The sequence below is a fragment of the Chrysochloris asiatica genome, unplaced genomic scaffold, assembly GCF_000296735.1.
Source record: "Chrysochloris asiatica unplaced genomic scaffold, ChrAsi1.0 scaffold00045, whole genome shotgun sequence".
Classification (NCBI taxonomy): Eukaryota; Metazoa; Chordata; class Mammalia; order Afrosoricida; family Chrysochloridae; genus Chrysochloris; species Chrysochloris asiatica.
The window spans coordinates 11,103,405-11,128,114 of record NW_006408563.1 but is presented as its reverse complement, the minus strand read 5'-3'; the positions used below and the strand labels follow the sequence as shown (position 1 = coordinate 11,128,114).

Here is a 24,710-nt window from a genome sequence, read left to right as displayed (position 1 = left end):
TGGCATTAGAAATGCAGACTCTCAGATCCCACCCTGACCTTTTGAATCAGAATCAGCATTCTAACAAGGTGCCAGGTGATTTGAATGTATCTTAAAGTTTGAGAAGCACATGGCTAGACTATCTCTAAGGTCCTTTCCACTTTAAACTTCCCATATTCCATGAAAACTGTATTTTGTTTTCATCTTCAACTCTTCATTATCCTTTCTAATCCTGGTTTCCTGCCCAAAAGCAGGGGTGGGAAAGAAAAGTTAATTTTGATATGTACCCTTGGTGTTAATTCCCTAAAAGTCAGCTAAATAGAACATGACAACACTTCATGCATATCTTTTTCTGGCAAAAAGTAGATGCTAGGAAAGGCAATTAAATTATGGAATTATCCATGATGCAAAAGTACTGGTCTGCGAAGATCATTTTCTTCCCCAAGAAGATTCAGAGAAGAACTGCCTTCATTAGTGTGTAGATAATGTTAGTGGTCCAGCAAGTGAAGCAAAATATACACAGACGAGCTGTTTTTAAGGAATCTCTAAACAGCTCAGCATTTGAGAAACGTGACCGAAGCTGATTATGAAATTCCTTTCAAAGTTGCAAGACTGACAAACCTGTAAAACACTGGTTTCCTTTGGTGTGGAAAGGAGGTTTCTGACAGGCTTCCCTTCTGGTCATTGTAGGGGTTAAAGTTGAGCCCACCTCGTCCTCAAGTCTGGGGACGAGGCCATACGCAGTACCTGAGTCCTAGGAGGCACTCAGTGCATTTTAGATTTGAGCCCATTAAGCTGCTTAATACTATGTAGTATTCCATTCTGAGTTACAGGGATGGGGGGGGGGGGGGGTGGGAATAAAACTGGAATATTGCAGTGACCACTGTACTAGAGCTCTGCTTCTTTTTATTCATTCAGTCGTTCATTTAACTATTCAATAAGCATTTATGAATCACCTACTCAATACCACTCATTGTTCTGCACCCTGTAGATGAAAAAAGAAACAAACACAAAACATATGTTGCCTGTCACTCAGGAGCTCACATCCCAGTGAGGCAAATCATCACCTAAGTAAATAATTATGGCAACCTGAGGGCTGGAACAGGTGTGAGAACACAGCGTCTCCACTCTGTCATTCACAATCTATCTGCGTTTATCCATAGAATCTTCCATTTCTCTCTTTTGCCAATTGGATTAATTCAGAACTCTAGACTTCAGTTTTATTATTTTTATTTCCAGCCTTTGCTACCATTTCTGCCTCCAGGTACCCCCACTTGTTCTGGAAAATGAAGTCCTCTCAAACTAGTACAAGTGAAAAAAAATAGCGTATTATAAAGGTCTCGCAAGGTTTCCTGGTGCTTCAGGGAAAGTTAAAGAAATAGAAATGTGGGAAGTGAAGGCCTTCTCCACCACCCACTCTGCCTTCTCTCCCAAGGTAGAATGTCAGAGTGGTCCACTCTTTTTTCAAGGCAGACCTGAGAAGCAAGTGCCCTCTACTCCTGACCCTGGGAATTCATTGTCACTATAGTCTGACACCTTCATAGCAAACACTTAGCATGCATTGTGCTTACATATGTATATATATATATATATGTATGTATGTATTGTTTGCTTACATGTTTCCCTCCAGTTTGGCATATCTGCTTTGTTAGTGCTATATTCTACAGTACTGCAGCTGATCATAATAGCTGTTCAGCACATACATAAATGGTAGAATAGAAAAGATTAAGAAAACACAAGTTGTTGGCCACCCTAAAGACGTGCTTCTTTATGGTAGCCCATCAGCTTGCAAGGGAGTAATGGGCTGGGGGAGAGTCGCAAAGAAGAATGAGTCTGGGGGAAAAAGGGGATTCCCTAAGAAGAGGGGTATACAGAACAATAGCCCCCAAATAAGTCTTTGCCAACACTCTAGCCGCATGTTCTTCCAATTTCAAAGACAGCCCCACCTTTACAGCTAGAATGATCCTTCTCCTTAATGGTCCAACATAAATGCTCTCCTTTTTCTTCTTAAACTGTATCAAGCAGCTAATACATGCTAAATTCTATATCAGACACTTAACATGCATCATCTCTTTTCATTTCAACAGACTCCCCAGGTCATACCCTCATTTCACTGCTACCGAACCAAGTTTCAGAGATTCAAGTAATTCACCCCAGGTTGTAGAGCATACGTGTGGTAGGGTTGGGATTAGAACATAGATCGGTTTCATCCGAAAGCTCCTTCAGACCTTTGGCTCTCCTCTAGGAAGTATTCTCCCCTCCTCAGGTAACATTAATTACTAGTTCATGAACACAGTGTAGCCTTAGCATGCACTTTTCCTTCTGGCTTTGCTGCTCTCTCCACTCCTTAGGGCGAGAGCTGGATCTACTTCCTGTCTGCATCCTCCATGCTGTCACTTAGTGAAGGCTCAACCAATAGCTGTCTACTGAGCTTCAGAAGGATAGGCAGAGATTCTGCTATTATGTATATATATATATTTAATCCACAAAGTACTCCAATTCCTTGTTATATATAACTAAAAGTAGACAGTATCTCATAAATATTCCTCCAACCTCTGTTACTGAAATTGAAAGAATGTGTATATTCTGTTTACCCATATAGTTTTCAGGGCACGTTACAGACTGCTAAGACCCAGCTCTGAGGTTGTGGGGGCAGAGGAAGAATGGTAGGTGGTCCAAACACACTGAGGACTTTGGCTTAACACAGCAGCCTGGTGTACTCCAAGTTAGCATCCTCTCATCTCACAGATATTGATTAAATATCTACTGTATGCACCATAGTAATTAGCCCTTAGAGGTTGTTGCTGTTGTTGTTACGTGCCATTGAGTTGGTTCCAACCCATAGTGACCCTGTATATGGTTTCCAAGAAGCAGCTGGTGAACTCGAACCACCAATCTTGCAGTTCAAACCGACTTTGCAATCCAGCATGTTAACCCACAGCGCTACACCAGGAATCAGTGAGTACTACCATTATTTAAAAATGATTACAAATAGCTTTCTGCGCTGCCAGTGCTTCCCATTAGTAGACACAACAGGTGCCCAAATAAATTAAGCCCATTACTGTCCAGTCGGTTCCAACTCACAGCATCCCTACAGGCTGAATTGCCCCATGGGGTTTCCAAGGCCGCAATCTTTACAGAAGCATCCAGCCACGTCTTACTCCCACTGAGTGGCTTGGAGGTTCTAACCACTGACTTTATAGTTATCAGTGGAGCACTTTAACCACGCTCCTGATCCACAAATGCTTAGAAGATCAAGTAGAAGTTAAGTGTTAAAAGCCACTTTCTGGTAAACGGCTATGGAAACTAGAGGGGGCAGGCTGGTGGCACAGCAGTTAAGTGCTTGGTTGCTAACTGAAAGATTGGTAGTTTGAGCCCACAGGAGAAACTCCCAACAATCTGCTCCATTATGGGACAAGTCTATTCTATTATACAGGATCGCCCAGGACTCACTGGTTCGAGGATGCAGGCCTTCACAGGAGACTTGACGTTTCATCTGGATTGTGAGATCCAGATCTAGGTCTGAGAGCTTGTCTGTGACTGTGACGGGGTAGAGCAAGAGAGATAGTGGGACATGCAGATTGGATCCCAGTTGTTGATGGCCTTGAATGCCAGGTTGTGGGAATTTAACTTTATTCAATGCCTGCAGTTTTCCAGGAAGGGAGTAAAATGGTCACACTTCTACTTAGGATGGGTATCAGGCAGCTCCCTCGGGGTGAATTTGCAGGAAAGGCTTGAAACAGGAAGAGCACTTATTTTACGCTAACACAACAAATTCTGGGTCTTTACTGATCACCAGGTACTCCTCGGAAAACCTATACAGGGTTGCTATGAGTCAGAATTGATTCGATGACACTTAACAACAACAGCTGATCACAATGTCCCAAACCAACACATTGCCTTGTAGATGGATTGAAAACTTTGATCAGAATGATTTTCAGAACTCAGAACCTAAGTGACTCATCAGTAAGCCAAAAACATCTAAGGAGTCACCACCGATGGCTTGGAAATGCAGTGTGAACAGGGAGTCTGCTAAGAGCTCTCAGACCAGACAGCTCGGGTACAGGGGAGCCATGTGGGGAGCTGAGACCAAACAGGGCCCACCCCTGAAAGCCACACGGTCTCGCTGTTGAGAGTGGGCCATGTGCCAGCAGGGTGGGCCGGCCGCAGAATGGTAAGAGCCTGCACAGCCAGATAGGAAAACCCCAGGGAGGGGAGACGGGCGATTAAAATGCTAGTCTGGGAAATCAAAACAACTTTTGAGGTGCAAAAGGCAGATTTCTAAGTAGCAAATTGAATTTGCCAAATCCAGTTTAAATTAGCAGAAGCAAAATAGAGGACTGTGATTTTGGAAGGGGAAAGCAGTTGCTAAATGAACCGCTAACTCTCTGTCTTAAATGTCACCCGCGAGCCAGAGCTGTCCTCCTGGCCAGCACAACTGGACCACTCTGTTTATGGTGTGAGAACCCTTTAGGGATGCTGTCAAGAGCAGCTTCAAACAGTGGGCTGAGGTGTGAATCTGCAGCAGCAGGCACGCCAGCTTGGGCTTTGGTACTGAAGTAAAAGGCTGGTGTCAGAAGCAGTGCCAGAAACAGCCTCTGCAAAACAGCCGCTGCAGCTGTGAATTTTATGTGTTCTCCGTATGCAAACGACCATTAGTCATGCATTGATTGATCCCTTCCTCCCCAGAAGCCTCATTTCCAAATGCAAAGGCAGCCCATGCAGCACAACCTCACTACTCCACTGCCTTTCTCATCCCCTCCTTATATTTAAGACTACTTCATAAGGAGGCCTCTTGTAGATTTAAATGCTTAACTGCGGTGTCCTGGATTTGTATGTGCACATATGAGTACACACGATTTCTCCATCTTTCTCAAAGGCATTTCCATAATGTGGTGAATTTACAAGTACCAAGAATGACAAACACTGCTATGCTCTTCACATTAGCCATGCCCGGTGATTAAAGCAGAAACAGAAATTCAAAAATTCACTGAAATTCAACATTGTTACGGAATATTTAAGAGGCAGAAATTATTTGGGATTTTAGTCTTTCTTCTCTTTTCTTTAAAATGTGGAATTCCTGTCTTAACTAACCTCTTCCTCTGGGAATTGCATGCAATATCTGTAGTTAGGAGATTCCATAGTCAATTGAGAAGGCAGTTGTTCACAGTTTTCTAAGGACATATTCAGAGCTAGGAGATACAAAATGAAAAAGTAAGAAAATGGGTTCTATGTACATCTGACCACGATTGTATTTTATCTTTTTTAAAGGGGAACAGGCAAGTGTAGTATAAATACCTAGAAAGCAAGTCTCTGTACAATCAGTGGATTATAGTCTGTTTTGCTGTAACATAATAAAGCATACATTATGCTTGCAGGGGAGAGACTGGAAGTAGGGAGAGCTGTTGTTTTATGTTTATTTGCTAATTCTGGGTCTTTACTAGTCACATAGCTGTGTAGGTGGATTGGAAAGTTTGGTCTAATGTAATTATAATGTAGTTAATGTAATTAATAGCTAAGCATTGTATTGTTTAGAAGGGCATGCCTGATGTGGTAATAATTATGATAATGGTTACAAAGCTTATATAATACAAACCAAACTGTAGTGTCTTGAAATGCTAAAATTTTATTTAAAAGAGCACTCACTATATGGAGTCCTGGTGTGGCGCTGTGGGTTAATGCGCCAGACTGCAAAGCGGTTTGAACTGCAAGGTCGGCAATTCAAGCTCACCAGCCTCGGAAACCCTGTACAGGGTCGCTATGGGTTGGAACCGACTCCATAGCACTTAACAACAACAACAACATATTAGAATCTGGGTGCTGGGGATGAAGCACTCCCAGGTGCTGCGTGCTGGGGTAAATCCCTGCTGGGTGCTGGGATGAGGCTGGGTGCTCAGGAAAAGGGCATGGTCGCTGGTACCATCTCTGAGACAGCCTTCTAAGGTATCAACATAAGATTGTCCATTCTCTACTTGTATGAATTTGAAGATCTGTCCTGTGTTTCTAGATCTCTGGCTCCTTAAATATTTGAAATGTTTATCCCTTTTTTATTTTCATAATCAATCTTCATAACAATCTTCCTAACATTTCCCCTAATAGCATTTATTTTTTTAGAACCACCTGTTAGGTTGGGTTTTTTTAAAATCATCTACATATGTCTTCCTTATCCATAATATTACATGTTTTTATATATACTTGATCTGTTGTTTAAACTAGCACTGAATAAATAGTTGAAGATCATAAAGAGAAAACCTCAGAAAGAACTTAGCTTTGATAAAATTCTTTTTTTTTTTTTTTGAACTTGGAGATTGAAAAACTAATCCAAATCATACAAATGTGAGGCTAGGAAGAAAAAAACAACAACAAAGGAATCTTAAGACACATGTATACAAAGACATAAATATTATAAAGCCCAAGTATTCAGCTTGTCTTTCTAATCTAAAATGTCAACAATCACATCTGCATGGCCATATATACCCACAGCTTGGACTTTTTTCTAATATTGTGCTTTGAAGTGCCGTGGAGTCAGTTCCCATTCATAACGACCCTGTATAGGGTTTCCAAGGCTGTAAATCTTCGCAAGAGTAGAAAGCCTCATCTTTCTCCCCTGGAGTAGCTGGTGAACTTGAACTGCCAACTTTGTGGTTAGCAGTCCAATGCTTATTCTACAGAGTCACCCCGTTTCCTTTTTCTGATATAAATACTTATAAAAACATATCTTTATGGGGTAGACTGTCTACTTTCTAAAATAATCGTGATGTAAGGTATACGGCTTCATTACATGTTTCTGTCAACAGAGCCACATTATAGATGTCCAATCCATATAGCTCATATGCCACACATCCGATTACAATAAACTTCATTTAACTCTTAAATTCTGCTGGTCGTACAATTTGATGGTTGATGACTTAGGAAAGATGTAAAGACTGTGCAGAACTTTAGGGATCATCATTATGCACACCACTGCCTTTAGCACCATGCTACACTCTAGTAATTTATCAGGAGCATCTCTCTCATTCCCTTGATAGAAGGCAAGGTGTGCCCAGTTTTGCTAAAGCAGATACAGCATCCTGTGGTAATGGCAAGTTCTGTGAGATAAAGGTCAATTAATTCTATGAGGGGAGAAGAACAAGTACATGCTAAATTTAAAGGACTATATATATATAGGTCATTAAACATTAAATAGTAAGCCTCAACCTATTGAAATCCTTAGTTCACATATGTATTTACTTTTATTATATTCTAGATGTTTGACTTTCAGAAATGTGTTTGGGAACATTTCCTGTGTTATGGCTGAGATTAACATTTCATACATACAGTGACCCACCTTTTTTTTTTTTTTGTAAACATTGATGGAGTCTATGGGTTATGCGAATTGTTAACTTCCTCGGCTGCTAACCAGAAGGTTGGCGGTTCAAGTCCACCCAGATTTGCTTTAGAAAAAAAGTCCTGGTGATCTGCTTCTGAAAAATCAACTCTTGAAAACCCTGTGAAGTACAGTTCTACTCTGAAAGGCATGAGTCAGCATCAACTCGACACACAACTCGACAGCAACTGGTGACAAAGTTTCACAACGTTCTTTTGTGACCCTTGCAATGAATTTTTTTTTTCTGCCCTGTTCCCACTGTGCAAATGGAAAGGCCGAGGCACATGGCTATTGCTTTGAGTTTTTCAAAGATCCCCACTGAGCCAGCAGAGCCTGAGACAGATGTGATTCTGTGTCCTCACTGAGACACATCTTGCATGCATCTGTAGTTACATGAGAAGGTTCCAGGGCTTTTTCCATTGCAGTCCTAATAAGGAGATCTTTGTACAAATGTGTGCACAAGTAAATAGGGTATCAAGGCGATTACCAGAATGAATTTTCCTTCGTCTAATATGCAATGGGGGAGTTCCCATGTGGCACTGTAGGATAAACACTGAACTTCTAACTAAAAATTTGACAGTCCAAACCCACAAATCACTTCTCAGAAACCCTGTACAGGGCTGCTATGAGTCGGAACCAATTTGACGCCACTTAACAACAACAGCAAGAAGATAGATGCATTGGTTTTTCAAAGCCTTTCTAACAGTCGATGCTTTATCCAGGGATGGGTTCATGAATGAAAAATATTTCATTATCACTTTTTGTCTTCTTTTCATTTACAGATTTATGCAGTTCGATCAGTTGTTCCTAACAAAAGCAATAATGAAATAGTCCTGGTGCTACAACAATTTGACTTCAATGTGGATAAAGCAGTACAAGCCTTTGTGGATGGTAAGTGTCTCAGTTCCCACGAACCTGACGATGTCAGGACTAAAGATTCCATACAGTCAGCATTTCCCCATCAATGCCTTGAGTGACCAGTTGGTTTCTAATTTTTAATTCATATTAGTTTTCATTAAAATATGCTAGGCTTAAAAAAAACATATATATTAATGATGAATCTGTGAAACACCTCATAACCTAGATAAACCTGGAGGGCATTATGTTCAGTGAAATTAGTCAGTCACAAAAGGACACATATTGTATGAGACCACTGTTGTAAAAATTTAAGAAAAGAAACATTCTATGATGGTTACCAAAGGTGGGAGGGGAAAGAAGGTTATTCATTGGCTAGAGAGTAGACATGTGTTAACTTGGATGATGGAGAAGGGAGGTTGGCACAAGAAAGGTGAAGGTCATGGAAGATGCAGGAAGGAATGCAAGATAAAAGTGAATAGAGGTAAATACTGTTAACTGATGGTACTTGGAGGAGAGTTCAATCACTGTGACAACACAAAGTATATGAACTGTTGAATGTGGGACTCATGGTCTATTCTGTAAACCTTTACTCAATTCACAATAAAAAGTTTTTTAAAATACACACACACACACACACACATATATATATTGAATAAGAGCAAAATTTGGAAATTACTTTCCCTCATTAAAAAAACAAAACGATAGACTCGAGATACTTTCCAAAGGATTCTGATCAGATTGCTTCTAGTTCCTTTGTCATCAATCATTTCAATTTGTTATGAAAGCTGTCCTTTATAGGATGGTGTTCATGCAGCTGCAGATTTATGTACGTCTTTCCAGACTGGGAAAGCTATGTACAGATAGCCAACCCGCACCACATAATCCTTCTTAGCTTTATGATGACTGCCTGCCAATTTGATACTATACCGTCTGAGAGATGGGTTCATTCTTTAATACCCTTAGTTTATCATATTGAATTTGCCTAATTAGTGAGAACATCAATTCATCTAACTTACCTCTAGAATTTCTTGCCTTCTCAAAAAGAATTTTGTTTTTAAGATATTCCTTTGCTTGGTAATATTATAGAATCTAAAATTTTCCTCAGGGCTATGTTGATCCTATACATTTATAACTTAGTGTTTTAGACTTCCTGTATATTATAAGAAAATTCTCCTCTCTTAATATATCTACAGGAGTCCTGGATAAGGTCAGCAGTTCAAACCTACCAGCTGCTCCTCAGAAACCCTATACATGGTGGCTGTGAATCAGAACCAACTTAACAACACTTATCAACAATAATAACAATATCAAACAAGTTCCAGTTATGAATAAAAGCCCTCACCTACCCTTAGCTATCATTTGCCTTCTGTCCTGGTACTAGTTGCTGTTTTATAGAGCTGGGCTAGTTAACCTTAAGCTGACAGATCAGGGCAGAGAAGACCTACCAGCACATTTCTTAGTTATATTCAATTTAGAAAAAGAATGAGGCTTTCTACTCCCTCGAAGTTTTACAGCCTTGGAAACCCTATACAGGGTTGCTATGAGTTGGGTCAGAACCGACTTGAAGGCACTTAACAACAACAACAACAACAATTCTATTTATACTTTGTTGTTGTTGTTATGTGCCATGGAGTCGTTCAGACTCATAGCAACCCTGTACAGGGTTTCCGAGGCTGTAAATCTTTACGGGAGCAGAAAGCCTCATCTTTCTCCTGTGGAACAGCTAGTATATCGAACTGCTGACCTTGTGGTACACAGCCCAATTCGTAACCACTATGCTACCAGAACTTTGTTAAGGATAGTTAATTTGCAATTTCCTTAAGAGTTTGATAATCTTCTTGAATATTGTATTGGATTCCTGGTGTGGCATTGTGGATTCACAGTGCATTCACTGGACTGCAAAGTGGGGCTGAACCACAAGGTCAGCAGTTCAAGCTCACCAGCCATTCCTCAGAAACCCTATATAGGGTTGATGTGGGTCAGAACTGACTCAACAGCACTTAACAACAACAAATTGTATTTTAAGACAAAGACTTGGAACCAGGCAACATGCTCATGCAGTCCCATCTGCCATCAAGGTATAAGGTCCTCATTGAACTAACAAACAATTATCATTCAAAACAGACCTGCAAGGGGATTCATACTGTACAGTTTTCTCACTGTTTCCCCCTGCTTCACAGACTAGCAAATATAGAATCTTTCATCATAAGAAACAAATAGCAAAGAATTCTATATTAATCTGACGTTTCAAGGGTAGGTGTGATTTGTCTCAAGAGAATTTGTTGGAAATATGCACATCCTAGCTCTCTACTCAGCTTCTGTCCGCCTACATCACTTGCATGGAGAAAAAGCTTAGGAAAGGAGAAAGGTCTTTATCCCGATTCCTCCCACTCCAACTTGGATTTAAGTCCCCTGTTTCCCAGTCTGAAGGTTTTCATTATAAAATGGCCCTGATGAGATATCTGGATGCACAGTAACTGATCAAATGAGTTAGCATTTAAATTTGCTTCTCATCAAATGTGCACGTATTTTAAATAGAGCACCTTGCTTGTCCTTTGTGGAATTTTCACACTGTCAGTGTTGAGATCTCATTAATAAAGCTCATTGATTGCTGAGAGCCTTGAATCCTTTTGGCTGGGCAACAACAATAGGATAACAAGGAAAGCCTGTTGAAAATCTAACAAGTAACAAAAAGAAATGTTAGGAGTGTTTTACCAAGCAGATTGAAAGTCACTATTTCCAAATGCTTCCAAAACTCCAAGCAGTTTCAGTATAATTAAAATTTCACACTAATGGTTTCAAAATCCTCTGTAAATATGGGTATTTCTTCTACATAATTACTCTCTAAAAGCTCATTGTCCCAAATTACAAATAGAATTTATGTCAAAATCTGAAAATTAGGGGAATGATAGAATATTGCAGTTGAGTATGTAGTAAGTAACTCATCTTCCTCTAATTAAAAAGAACAGTATTTAGCATTGTTTTCATTGTATTGTATTTAAGAAGTTGAAACCTGGCTATCTGTAAGAACTACCTTCAAGGTTGCTAAGCATTGGGTGAACTTGCTAAGAAACATAATGAAAGTGACTTTGAAAGGTCTTCAAAAGGAAAATACGGAGGAACATTGATTCTTTGGGCAAATTAGAGGAAAGACTAGCACAGCTAATAAAAAGTCTAAATTATAGCTTGCTTTCAAGTGCAATCTTATTTCAAGTACATGCAACTCAAACAAGTTTAAGAGAGGCATTGAGTTGGAACCATTGAATAGATTGACGTAATTAGCCTGTCTAAACCTTAGTCAAAGCAATATGGCCTCCTGCTTATCTAACAGAGACATTAGATTCAATCACTGGGAACCTACTAATTTTAAATTTGTGATAAATACAGACCAGCCTGAAGTTTATCTGTGTTTATTCAACACAGATAATAAAAGAGAAGGATCAGTACAACAAAATCAGTAGAAGAAGATTGTATTTGGAATGCTTAAAATTGTTCAAAGAATCCATTTTGAACACTAACTCTCTTTTGTTGTTGTCATTGTTATGTGTCGTCAAATTGTTTCTGACTCATAGCGACCCTGCAGAGGGTTTCTGAGGAGAAACTGGTGGATTTGAACCACTGACCTTTCCGTTAGTAGTCTAGTGCTGATCTTCAGCGTCACACCAGGACTCCAACTCTGTGAGAAGCACCAATTTGTATGGAAACAATCACCGTACCTATTACTGGAACTGTAGTGCTGTGGGACCACAAGGTCAATTTGAACCGCAAGGTCAGCAGTTCAAATTCACTTGACGGCACTTAACAACAACAATCACTGAAAATGCTCCCAGCCCAATTGGAATGGATGAAGGAACTGTTAGACTGCATGGAAACGTTCATTGTTTCTGACCAGTGATTAAACATTTCTCTAAAAAATGCTTTATAGCTTAATTAGGTTAGGTTTTTCCTCTGAATCAGAATGATTCCGCATACATATGTGACAAGGTGGGATTTGATAGAACCTGAACTAAACACATCATTTGATGAATTTCTTTTGTTTGAAAGTAGAAGCTGGTAAAGAACACATCCACCCCTATCCACACTGAGTACAACAGAACCAGCATCATCTAATCTGCCCCCCTTAGCGTGCTATACATTGTAAACACAGTGAGTACAAAGACAGGAATGGTCAATCAGTAAGGGATGATTCATGTGGCTAATAATAATTCCAAATTCATGTTTGACCCAGAAGATTATAGGTATGTTTTTATTCATATATAACACAGTACATTTTTAATTCTACCTGTAGCAATGACGCTATCAAAATATTCTCAATATATATTTCATTTCCTCCAAGACAACATAGTGATACAGAAGCAAGTTTCAGGTAGTGGGACTTAATATATTGATAAAACTAAGATCATGCAGTGAATTAAATGATAATCTGGGAAATAAAAAGTGAAACTGGCATTTTTTTATTAAGGCAGGATGTAACAAAACAAATGAAAAGGCAAAAAAAGAAAAAAAAATTACTACCAGGATGGATAAACAGAGATGAATTTTGTGTGGTGTTTTATTATATGAATGTATGGTGAAGATTCTTTGTCTTTGTCTAGGCAGTGCAATTCAAGTTCTAAAAGAATGGAATATGACAGGCAAAAAGAAGGTAAGATTAATATTGATTGTAAATTAGTAACATCTTCAATCAAAGTCTTCATAGCTATCAGTTTAATAAGGCTGCCAATGTTCTGCTTCCTTCAACTCCATTAGCCTGTGCACCCAGGACACTTCCGCATTCGTGACTCTGTTAAATTACCAGCCACTCTCACTACTAACTCCCTTACTGTTTGTTTCATGTTTTAGTCACCAGATGTACTTAAGAAGCCTCAGAGATACTTGTTTTGTTTTGTTGTAAGTTTTAAGGGGGCCCAGCCAGGAATTCATAGGTTCCAAGATGTCAGCTTGCCTAAACTTATCCTGCTGCCCAAAGGAAAAAATTAAGAAGTGTCTTACAGACACATGAAAAGCTCCCAAAAAATGCCTTAAAACCATATTGAGAGACTTACTTTCCCTTCTAGAGAGCATCAGTAGACTGCTCCTTGAAAGTAGGAAGGAGATTTTGCTCTACACAATTCAAATAATTGTGACTATTTTCTCTTGCTTTGACTTCCAGGCACCTGGGCAATGTGCCTGCTTACTAGTGTATACTGTTCTCTCTTCAGCATAGAGGCGTCCTAATTGTTCACACATGCTCAGTACCTTCCATAGGCAAAGGAGCCGATGCTCTTGGCCTGAAGTCTGTTCCATGGCCATCATAAAAAACCAGCTTCTCTTTCCCCAGAGTCTGTCCCAAACCCCAGTTCACTCTCACTCCGCAAGACCATGTGTTGTGGGTAATCAAGGTTCTCACATCCCAGTCTCTTCTTTACAAGGAGGGAAGATCATAGGCCTGAGAAACAGATTTTGAACCAAAAAGCCACATTGTTTTCATAAAATCCTGAGATCACTGAAATGGCCAGAATCATCCTTTCCCTTTTTTTTCTCCTCCTAGTTTACGTGTAGAATAATAAAGAATTATGAGATTATCTTAACCTTTGAATGCCACTGTCTTTGACATCCCTGCCTGTCTTTAATCATAGCTTCCCAGGCTTCTTTGGGAGATGCAGATGATTTGCAAGTGATTGAAAGGTAGTATTTACACTTACATGGAAACATTTCAGATGTGCAGTTTGTGTATTAAATTTCTCCGATGTGAAAAATGAGCTGAAAGCAACTGTAGGCCCAACTCATTACTTGGTGTCTTTCTCAGAGTTCAGTAGGAAACAAGTCTCCTCAGTCCAGTAGACACGGGCCTTGGAAGCCAGAAGCCAGTGGGAGAGCCTCGGGGAGGAGGTGCACACACATCTCTCACCCACAGCAGCCCTGACTCAAGGCCCGATTATGATTTGAAAGGAAAAGAAAAGGAGTGAGATGAGAATGAAAAGGGAAAACAATTGTTTTTTATGGGGTTTTTTTCAAAATGTTGAAGGGACAAAGGCAGCCAGAGTTGGTGTTACACTGGTGCTCATTGATGCAATAGGAGGAACAGGGTCTGTCCTGATGGGCCAAGCTTCTGTTCTGATGGGTTTGAGCCTGTGCCATACTGATTAATTAAGCATACTAATTAAACATATTGACTATCACCAGGTACATAATCAAAGCATGCATGATTAGGAACCACATCTTCTTAATTTCTATTATATTATCATCTATCCACCGTCGGACCATTTTAGGAGCGATATAATGAAATCCTGCCATATTGTGATAAATGGGGTCTAAAAATGTTTAGTTGTCTAAAAGGCAGTGTTGTGTTATTTTCAGATAAATAAATGAAGCTTAAAGATTTGCAGCTAGCACTGAAAGATCCAGGGGTCAGGCTGCAAATCCAAGTTCACATGGAACCCTGATCAACATTACCTGGTTGTCTGCTCCAGCTTAAATATTGATGGGGGTGATTATAGACGCTGCTTGCTTGGTTATTAATGTCCAGTTCATAGACCTAATGTGGACTCTGGGGACCTACCTTCTAATTCGTTGTTTCGCAAGAAGGAGCTGCCCTGCCTTTCTCTACTGGGCCACTCTTTATCCTCCCCACCCACTACCATCGCCAGTTTAAGAAACTGGAGCCAGTCCCCAGCAGAATTAACACAAGGTTTTACTGTATTACTGTTCACTTATGAAGAGCCTCAGTTTGCTCAAATCATGTCTCAGCTATTTAAGCCACTCCTTGCCAGTTTTTCCTTTTAAGAGAGCCTTTTGGTTTACTATGTTTATGATGTAAAGGTTGATACAATTTATTGTATAACACAGATATTTAGATTAATCCAGATGGTCAATAAAGATCTAGGTGTTTTTGCCCATACAACTAAAACAGCCAGAAAACAAAATGAGCAAAAAAGAAGTTAACAGATCTTCTTTTGACCTCCCAAGTTTCAACTTTCATTTCAAGGTCTGAACTGAATGGCAGTATCCTCTCCTTTGTTTCTCCTTCTAGAACAATAAAAGAAAAAGAAGCAAGTCCAAGCAGCATCAAGGTAACAAAGAGGCTAAAGAGAAAGCAGAGAGACCAGATGTGGTACCCCAGCAACCACAGGCACTGCAGATACAAAACGGCCACGCTCATGCCTATGAGAAGGACAGTTCGTCCACCGACTCCACCCACGAAAAGCCCACCCTTCTCCCACGTGAGAAAAAAATCTCCATACTCGAGGAGCCTTCCAAGGCACTTCGTGGGGTCGCAGGTGAGTAATTCTAAAGCACAGTTGCTTGGGAAGCCAAGGATGTATTGGCAGCCTCTGGTGCACTTGGCAGTATTGGGAGTGAAAGGTTGTTCTCTGACAGTCTCACTGAGTCCAGGCCTCGTCCAGGATAGCGGAAAGGGGCCATGAGGGGCTCTCTACTATCACACTGAGGCTGAAGAATAAATACTCAATCCAACCCTCACTAAGTCAGAGGATTTTAAAAAATAACCTGGCACCAGACTACAAAGCCATTTGACTGCAAGGTCAGTGGTTCAAGCTCACCAGCTGTTCCTCGGAAACTCTGTACAGGGTAGCTGTGGGTCGGAACTGACTCAACAGCACTTAACAACAACAACAACAGTGTGTATTAAGGATCCCTGGTGGTGCAATTGTTGCTAACTGCTAACCCAGCATCCCTAGGTAGTGCTCAACTGCTAATCCAAAAGTTGGTGGTTCAAACCCACCCAGCATCTCCATAGGAAAATGGCCTGGTGAGCTGCATCCGTAAAGATTACAGCCTAGGAAACCCTATAAAGCACTGCTCCTCAGTCACATGAGACTCTCTGTGAGTCAAAAATCAACTCGACGGCACCTAACAACAATCTGTATTAGGATTGCGGGGAAAATAGAAATTACTATTTAAAGAAATCCTCTTTATAGCCACGTTTGCTGAAATCTTCCTGGATAAGGGATGGATAATAACCTTAAGGTCAGCGGTTCGAAACTACCAGCTGCTCCGCGGGAGAAAGATGAGGCTTTCTACTCCCGTAAGGATTTACACCCTCGGAAACCCTGTACAGGGTCGCTATGGGTCGGAACCGACTCGACGGCACTTAACAACAACAACAATAGGTGGCAAAAGGAAATGGTTTCCTTTTCTAAAGAGGAGACAAAATTATTTTGATTCCTGGTATTTTATGTGACCAGACATAATCTTCCAGGATGTTAGAATTGGGAATAATTGTTATTTGTACTGTAGCTATACATGAATTAATCTACAGATGGCTACTTCAGAATCAACTAGGTAGCCAGGTGCAACATTTCATGTCTAGTGTTTCATTTCTCCTTTCTGTAAAATAAAGAAACTACTAGAAGAGTGTTTCTCAACAGTGTATGAACCAGGGCCCTGTTTTTTATAACAAATCATAAAATAAAATCCATAGGTAATATAACCTAGCTGGAAACAGAATTTCAATAAAATAAAACTTAAAATAGAAGACCTAATAAAGTGGCCATATCTTCACATCCACTTACAAGGAATCACTTTGCACTTAGAAGTGGACACTGTGTCAGTATCCCTGACATTTGAAGTAAGGTCCACATAAGTAGATTTCTATGTGTGCACAGCATCGCTGTGACTGGGACCACGGCAAAGGCAGACTGACACAGGGGTGTGGTTGTCAACACAAATACCATTACTGCTGCCATGGTCAGGGGTGTGAATTTCAAAGTGGTGACAACTCTTGGAAGAATTCTATATGCCATAAGTATAAATCAAAAACACAAACCCACTGCCATGAGTTGGTTCTGACCCTCAGGACAGAGTAGACCTGCTCTGTAGACTCGGTGCGATGGTAAATCTTTACAGGAGCAAACAGCCTCCTCTTTCTCCCAGTGAATGGCTGGTAGGTCTGAACTACCAGTCTTGTGGTTAACAGTCAAAGGCTACCTGGACTCCAACCATAGTACAGATACAGTAAGGTATAGTAAAATTGTGCAAAAAATACTTTGTGTTTATATGGAAAGATCTAGGACCACTTAATTATAATTGTTTAAAATAACCCTATGATTGTCCAGGAGGACATAAGAAAGTTCAAGACACAGGACAATTCTTAGTTGTGCAGAGTAGTCCTGAAATTGTAAGTTCTCTGTTCCGCCCCCCCCCACACACACACACACCCGCACCACACACACAGACATACACACATACAATCAGTTTGATAAATCTTTTACATGTGGCTTCAGATTTTCAAACTGCCCCTTAAGAGATGGTATATGTCAGTGAGAACCCCTGCACTAAATGTTTCCCAAAGTCCTTCTTCTAGTTACAGAACTCTGACTTTACTGAATCAGGGTTTGTTTTTTTTTCAAAGTGCCCCTCCATTCAAAGCACTCTACCAGATGCCATAGTAGATTCTTAGAACTTAGTCTAGGTCCTGAGGGAATCACATTCTGATATCCTTTAAGACGTGAGACTGTGGGGACACCAGTGAATTTAGGGTTTGAGGAAGGGAGGTGCCACCTTTGGGTGATCCAAGAAAATGTTATAGAGTAATGGGTACTAGAGGACCAAAAGACTGAGGAAATAGAGAGGAGCTGTAGGTAGAGAGAAGTAGGAAGGTCTTTACTGAACACGCTTGTGTTTTGCATGCTTCCAATGTATAAGGCAGTACCATCCTCTGAAAATCTGAAGATGAATAGAAATGGTCCCAGGAAAAGTTCCAACTAGAAGAGGGGACAGAGATGGCACATACCATGTGCAGGATGTAGTGAGCCTTAAATAGCTAGCACACTATGCAACACTCTCGAAAGTTCCTCAGTTGCTCACAGAGCCCTCATTTTCTTCATCAGCACATTGCCTAACAACTCCATCAATAGAGAGTGCTGTTGCTCAGATTAATCCTTACCACATGGTGAGTTCTGGAAACCAAGCAAACAATGACAACAACACAAGAACCCATTTCCACTTTGAAATAGAGAATTCTCCAGGAATTCTTTAATTCAATTTTTATTATGCCTAGAGTTTGGAGAATGTTTTGATTTATCGCCACTACAGGAGAAAGAAATTAAATAATCGAGTGGCAGATTCCCAACTTTACTTGTTACTGCTTTCACATGAATTACTTTCCAAATCTAATTATTCAAGTTGCTGTTTTGGTATCAATCATAGACTAAAAGCCTAGCCCGTATATTTGTTCATTTACTTATAATTTATACCTCCTTCCTAAAACAATTTCAGTAACTCTATCAAGTATATGACATTAGAGCAAAAGCAGTATACTGCATTTCACAGTAGATAGCGGCCTTGAAAGTTAAGTACCCATCAGCAAACTTGTCTGTACAAGGGGGCTTTTGTAAACATTAATGGCAGACTGTTTCTGAAGAAATCTTTATTGTCCAAAGAATCATTCCTGGATCCCTTCAGTTTTGCAAGTTCGGCATAAAGGCATTGGTATTATTTGTTAATATTACTGGTTTAGTACAAATCTCTATGCTATATGTTAATTTTTCTTTTAAAGAAAGTTGTCGTCGTTGTTGTTGAGTGCCATGGAATCGGTTCCAACTCATAGCAACCCTGTGTAGAGTTTCTGAGGAGTGGCTGGTGAGTTTGAACCACCAATATTGCAGTTCAAACCAACCTCACAGTGGAGTGCTTATCCTACAGCACCACACCAGGACTACATGATGATAAAGAAGATGTATTTTGCTAAAGGAAATGAATCCTCTTGGTTGACAGTTAACTTCATTAGCAGTCCGCTTATTATGATCATAAATTTTAAATGAGTTTGTAACTACTAACAACAAAATCAGCTAGACATTTTTTCTTCCCAAAGACAGACAGACACACACACACACACACACACACACACCAAAGGAAGTTGATACCAAAGCTGTCAAATACCTTTAAAAGGATTGTTTGATCTATTGAAAATCTTGAGGCCTCTATTAGATATTTCACAGAGGAGTGTAAGGCCTTAGACATTCTCACCTCATTTTGAGTGGAATGTTGGAACCAGAAAGAATGGGAGTGGCCCACTAGCCTGTCTGCATTTTATAGCCCAAGAAGACCAGGGGGTCTTATCTCTTGTGGGGCAGAGCTGAGAGTACAGCCCACACCCTGAAAACCACTCTCTGTGGTTTAAGAAAGCCTGACTCAAATCCATGTAATTTAATGCTTCCATTCAGGAGTTATTGCTAAAACCATGGGCTCTTTAACTTCCCACAAAATGTATAATTGAAAAATTAAGGAAAAGTAATAATAACAAAGCAGTCTAATGATATTCTGTATTTGAGTGGGTTCACAGTATGAGCCTAAAAGAAATCTCTGCTCTACCAGCGGTGGAGCATTTATCAAGCTTTCCAGTAATGAAACTGGCCTGCTCTGAATGCCCAGCTGGGCAGCAGACTGTGAACATGTGCTGCGTGTGTTTTATCTTTTTATAACACCTTGACATTCAGGATTTCTCTTTTAAAAGTCTTAAACAGAATCATTTTCTGGTAGGGGAAAAATTAGCTTTAAGATATATGCAGGTGGTTCAGGGGTGTTAGTGTGACTTCCAACATGAAAAATAGCCACCAAAGTTACCACCATTCAGGCTGTAAATAGAACACTGTCAAGTGGGACTAGGCTGCGTGTCAGCATGTAGCTTAGGAGTTTGGTTTAAACTTAGTACAAAATTATGTCTTTAAGCCTTGAATCGTTTTTCCTTAATCTCAGAATTTTTAATAACACTCAAATTAGATCTTTTTCATAATCCAATCAAGATTGTCCTGGATCCAAACAAAAAGTTAGATTAGGAGTAGATCAAGATTTATTTCTACCAAAGGTAGTGTTAATGTTTTTTGCAGGGGCCAGGTCACATTATGATCTTAGGGCCCAGTTTCCCTGATTATTTGTTACTGCTCTATCCAGCTCATGCATAACCACCACCATCTGTCAGTGGAGCTTCCAGATGAAAATAGATGAAGAAAAAAGGCCAATCTACTTCTGAGCATCAGAAAATGACAATCTTATGTATAGAACACAGCTACCTAATCCAGAACCAACCATGGGGGTGGAGCAGGGTTAGGCAGCATTGCGTTCTGTTGGCACCATGAGTCTCACCATGTTTTGCTGAAGTCGATAGATTTCTAGAACCCTGGTTTGGTGCCATGGGTAAACGCATTGGACTGCAAAGTCGGTTTGAACCGCAAGGTTGGTGGTTCAAGCTCACCAGCAGCTCCTCGGAAACCTTACACAGGGTTGCTATGGGTCAGAACTGATTCGATGGCACTTAACAACAGCAGCAACAACAGTAGGTGCCTAGTTGACACTGTTGGATAAGCACTGGACTGCTAACCACAAGGTCCATGGTTAAAACCCCCAGTCAATTCTCAGAAACCCTGTTCAATCTGATCTGACATAATGGCATTTAACAGCAACAACAACAACAACGTAGTTGCTAAAAAGTAAAGATGTCAATTTGAGGGCTAAGGTGCACTTGACCCAAGCCATGATATTTTCAGTCACCTCATATGCATGTGAAACTTGGATAATGAACATGGAAGATTATAGAAGAATCGACGCATTTGAGTTGCAGTGTTGGAGAAGAATATTTAAAGTTCCATGGACTGCCGGAAGAACAAACAAGTCTGTCATGGAAGAAGTATAGCCACACAGCTCCTTTGAAGCCAGGATGGAGAGACATCATTCTTAGTAAAGCGGAGGAGCGGCAAAAAAGAGGAAGACCTTCATTGAGATGGATGGACACAGTGACAGCAACAGTAGGCCCAAACACAGCCATTGTGAGGATGGTGCAGGCAAATCTTGGTCTCGTCACTTAGTAACTGTGTGACCCCAGACAAGCTAACCCTCTGTGTTTTAATTTCCTCATCTAAAAAATAGAGCTTCAACTTTACAAGTCTTTGGTGAGCCATGAATGAGATGATAAGTGGCTGGCACCGACATCAGCAGGCACATACGATACCCGCAAATCATTTATTGACCCATTTAGAAACTATTTTTAAGCATCTGAGTGTGCCAGGAGAACTGGTAGTGCTGTAGGATAAGCACTGGACTGCTAACCACAAGATCGGCGGTTCAAACTCACCAACAGCTCTGCTGGAGAAAGATGAGGCTTTCTGTTCTTGTGGGAACTCTATGCAGGGTCACTATGAGTGGGAATTGACTCATAGTGGTGGAGTACATGTGCCAGGAATGATTCTAGGAGATGTGAACAAGACTTTGCCCCCATGGAGTTTATACTCTATTTTGGATGTGTGTGGCAGGGGAGGGGTGGAGGGGTGGAGAATGGTGCATACTAAACCAGAATACAATGGAGTTACCCAGAATTTATAGATTATGATAAATCTTGTGAATGCAGCAAGGGCCTGGAGAGGGGACAGAAAGTGCAGTGACTTCAGGTAAGGTCATAACATGACCTCAGTATCTGAGGAGGAGACGTTCAAACTGAGACCCTGATACTTCACTTCAGGTCTTCCCACAGCAGCTTGTGGAGTTCTGAACAAGTCAGTGTTTTATTTGAACTTTAATTAAGGACCTCAGCTAAAAACCCCTGAAGAGTCATAACCACTAAACTCTTTTTAATTAAAAATGTAACACTTCATCAATATGTACATTTGGCATTAAGTACATTATATGAGCATCTATTTTTAAGTTGATATTTTAAAGCACCGAAGTACAACTTCTCATTATTCTCACGCATCCTTAATTATTGTTTTAGCATCTTGTTCTTAACTCCCACTCATAGGTGTGTGTTGTTCAGTCTTAACCTCAACTTCAAGCAGCACTGTGTGTGAATTGTTGGAGGCTACAGTCAGGAGGCCTTCAGTTACACTGTCATTGGCTAAGAGCCTTGTTTGCTCCCCTTGTGTGGATGGTGAAGCAGGAAGAGACCAGACAGGCCGGTGCTGAAAACATAAAAGCCCTTGGGTGTTTTCCTGTCACCTGGACAGAGTGAATCCCAGGCCCTCTTCTTGCTCTTTTTTATTTGAAAATTGCAAAACTACAGCAAAAAGTACTCGTCTTTGACTAGCTCATGCCTTCATAAAACTTCCCACCACCCATACCTTACTCCAGTAATTTCAGTTACAGAGTTAATGAAATAAAATATAGAAGAACAAATTTTTTAAATTAATTTTAAGACTTTGAATAAAGATCTAACTAACTCTATTAAAATGTAATAAGAATTATGCCTATTTTTCAAGGGAATAAGACAATGAAACAAATCAAGTTAACATGCATACTTCATGACATTGACAATCTGATTCATTGACTTTAATATCTATGATCTTTTAATATATATAAACCCATAAAGGTACTAAATGGGAGCTCTGGTAGCGTAGTGGTTACGAATCGGGCTGCGAACCTTAAGGTCAGCGGTTCGAAACTACCAGCCGCTCCGCGGGAGAAAGATGAGGCTTTCTACTCCCATAAAGATTTACACCCTCGGAAACCCTGTACAGGGTCGCTATGGGTCGGAACCGACTCGACAGCACTTAACTACAACAAAGGTACTAAATGGCATATGAGAACTTGTGAAACATTGCAAACAAAACTAAGATTTTTTTCCAGTGGATGCCCTTCAAGCTAATCATTCATAGGACTTGAATGAAATACTAAAGGGAACTTGTATTGGATAAAGTAGTTATGAAAAGACAGAACTGTCATGTTGTCTGCTGAGTTAACCTATTTGGTTTTGGTCACTGCTCCAAAGTTATTGACTCTTCTGAATATCTGCTAATTACTGTCATGATGAAACAGAATGATGAAATAAATGCCAATCAAGGTATACAATGATTGTAATGTTCTTCATTGCTAGACCATAAGTCTATAACATCTAAAGCGAGTTATCCTAACTCACATTTCCTGGTCTCTCTCTCACTCATCAGCTTACTTACTAGGATTTACAGCCCCGTCACTTCAAAGAAACTTCTCTCAGTAAGTTTACCTGTGGTCTCCATAGTACTGAAAATGATTGGTGTTGTGAAGTGCCATCGAGTTAGTTCTGACTCACAGCAACACTGTATAGTGTTCCCAAGGTTATAAAACTTTACAGGAGCAGAAAACCTCCTCTTTCTCCCACAAAGTGGCTGGTTTTGCTATTAGGTAGTTTAGTATTCTTCCAGCCTCTGTTCATTATCCAATTCCAAAACTGCTTCCACATTTTAGGTAACTGTTAGAGCAATACACCACTTACTTGGTACCGAATTCTTAGTTATCTAATGTTGCTATAACAGAAATACCATAACTAGGATTTTTTTCTCTCACAGTTTAGGAGACTAGAAGTCTAAATTCAGTGCACCGGCTCTGGAGAAAGTCTTGTCTCCTTTCAGCTTCTGTAGACCCACCATTCCTTGGAGTTTTCTATGTGTCTTGACATCTTTCTTCATTTCAATCTAGAGGCTTCAAAGGATCTACTCCTCTCCTGGCTCTTCTATCTTAGCTGTTATAGTTCCCTCCACTATATCTAAAAGACATTTTTAACCCTTACTTTAACTTTTCCTTTCAGCAGGATTCAGCATTGTGGCGCATTCTCTCCTCTCCCCACTTTCACCGCCCCCCACAACGTCTTTATTCTTCTCTATTTCTTCTTTACCTGGCTGCTGCTAATTGTTGAAGCGCATCAGGGCTGAGTTGATCCCAAATCCTCTCATGTATAAAACATATACTCTTTCCTTAGATCATTTCAGCATACCTTATCTTTAATTATTTATCTTTCCCATCTTGGCTGTTCTCTAAATTCCAAGCTGTGATTTCAACTTTTACTTTGACATTTCAAAGTATCTCAAGCAGCACTCCAAACAGACCAATGGTCTTCCATTCCCGTCTTGATTCTCTTGTAGTATTCTACACATAGAATACCATCTATCCAGTTGTTCGAGCCAGAAATCTAGGTATAAATCATGACATCTCCCTGTCTCGCATCCCTGTGTCCAACTCATCACCAAGTCCTAGTGGGTTTCATCTACAAATACTCCTAGAGTACATTTCTTATTGCCTCTCCCTCTGCCTTCCTACCAAAACCACCATCCTCTCTCTCCTGCTATCGTAGTCTAGTCGTTAATCTCTCTGCATTTACTTTTGTCCCCTTCTAAGCCGTTCTCTATCCTGTAATCTCTTAAAAACACAGAATTTACCTTAGAATAAAAACCAAAACTCTTGTCCTGGTCTACAGACCCAGCTTAGGCTAGCATCTGTGTCTTCCCCCACCTCCTTACCTGGTTTGTTCTCTCTACTCCAGCCATACTGCTCTTCTTTCAGTCCCTCATACTGACCATGCATATCACTTCAGTCAGGAGACAGAAATCACACTGGTCATTTGAATGGGAGATATGCAATATTAAGAATTTATTTGTTTTTGTCAAATACTGTGGATTCAGCTCTGACTCATAGCAACCCTGTATAGGGTGGTTTCCAGGGAGCAACTAGTGGATTTGAACTATCAATCTTTGTTGTTGTTAGGTGCCATCGAGTTGGTACCAACTCATAGCGAACTTATACACAACAGAACGAAACCCTGCCCGGT

General features: G+C 40.3%; 1 protein-coding gene across 2 annotated transcripts in view; it reads left to right on the top strand.

Annotated features, from left to right (window-relative positions):
• The window catches only part of SPATS2L (spermatogenesis associated, serine-rich 2-like), a 187,426-nt gene that overhangs the window by 106,699 nt on the left and 56,017 nt on the right, over window positions 1-24,710 (top strand). For both annotated transcript variants that reach the window (XM_006861995.1, XM_006861996.1), the window contains 3 exons: window positions 8,128-8,236; window positions 12,799-12,848; window positions 15,216-15,462. In XM_006861995.1, coding sequence (XP_006862057.1) covers window positions 8,128-8,236; window positions 12,799-12,848; window positions 15,216-15,462 — 406 coding nt within the window. The remainder of the gene's footprint in view (window positions 1-8,127; window positions 8,237-12,798; window positions 12,849-15,215; window positions 15,463-24,710) is intronic.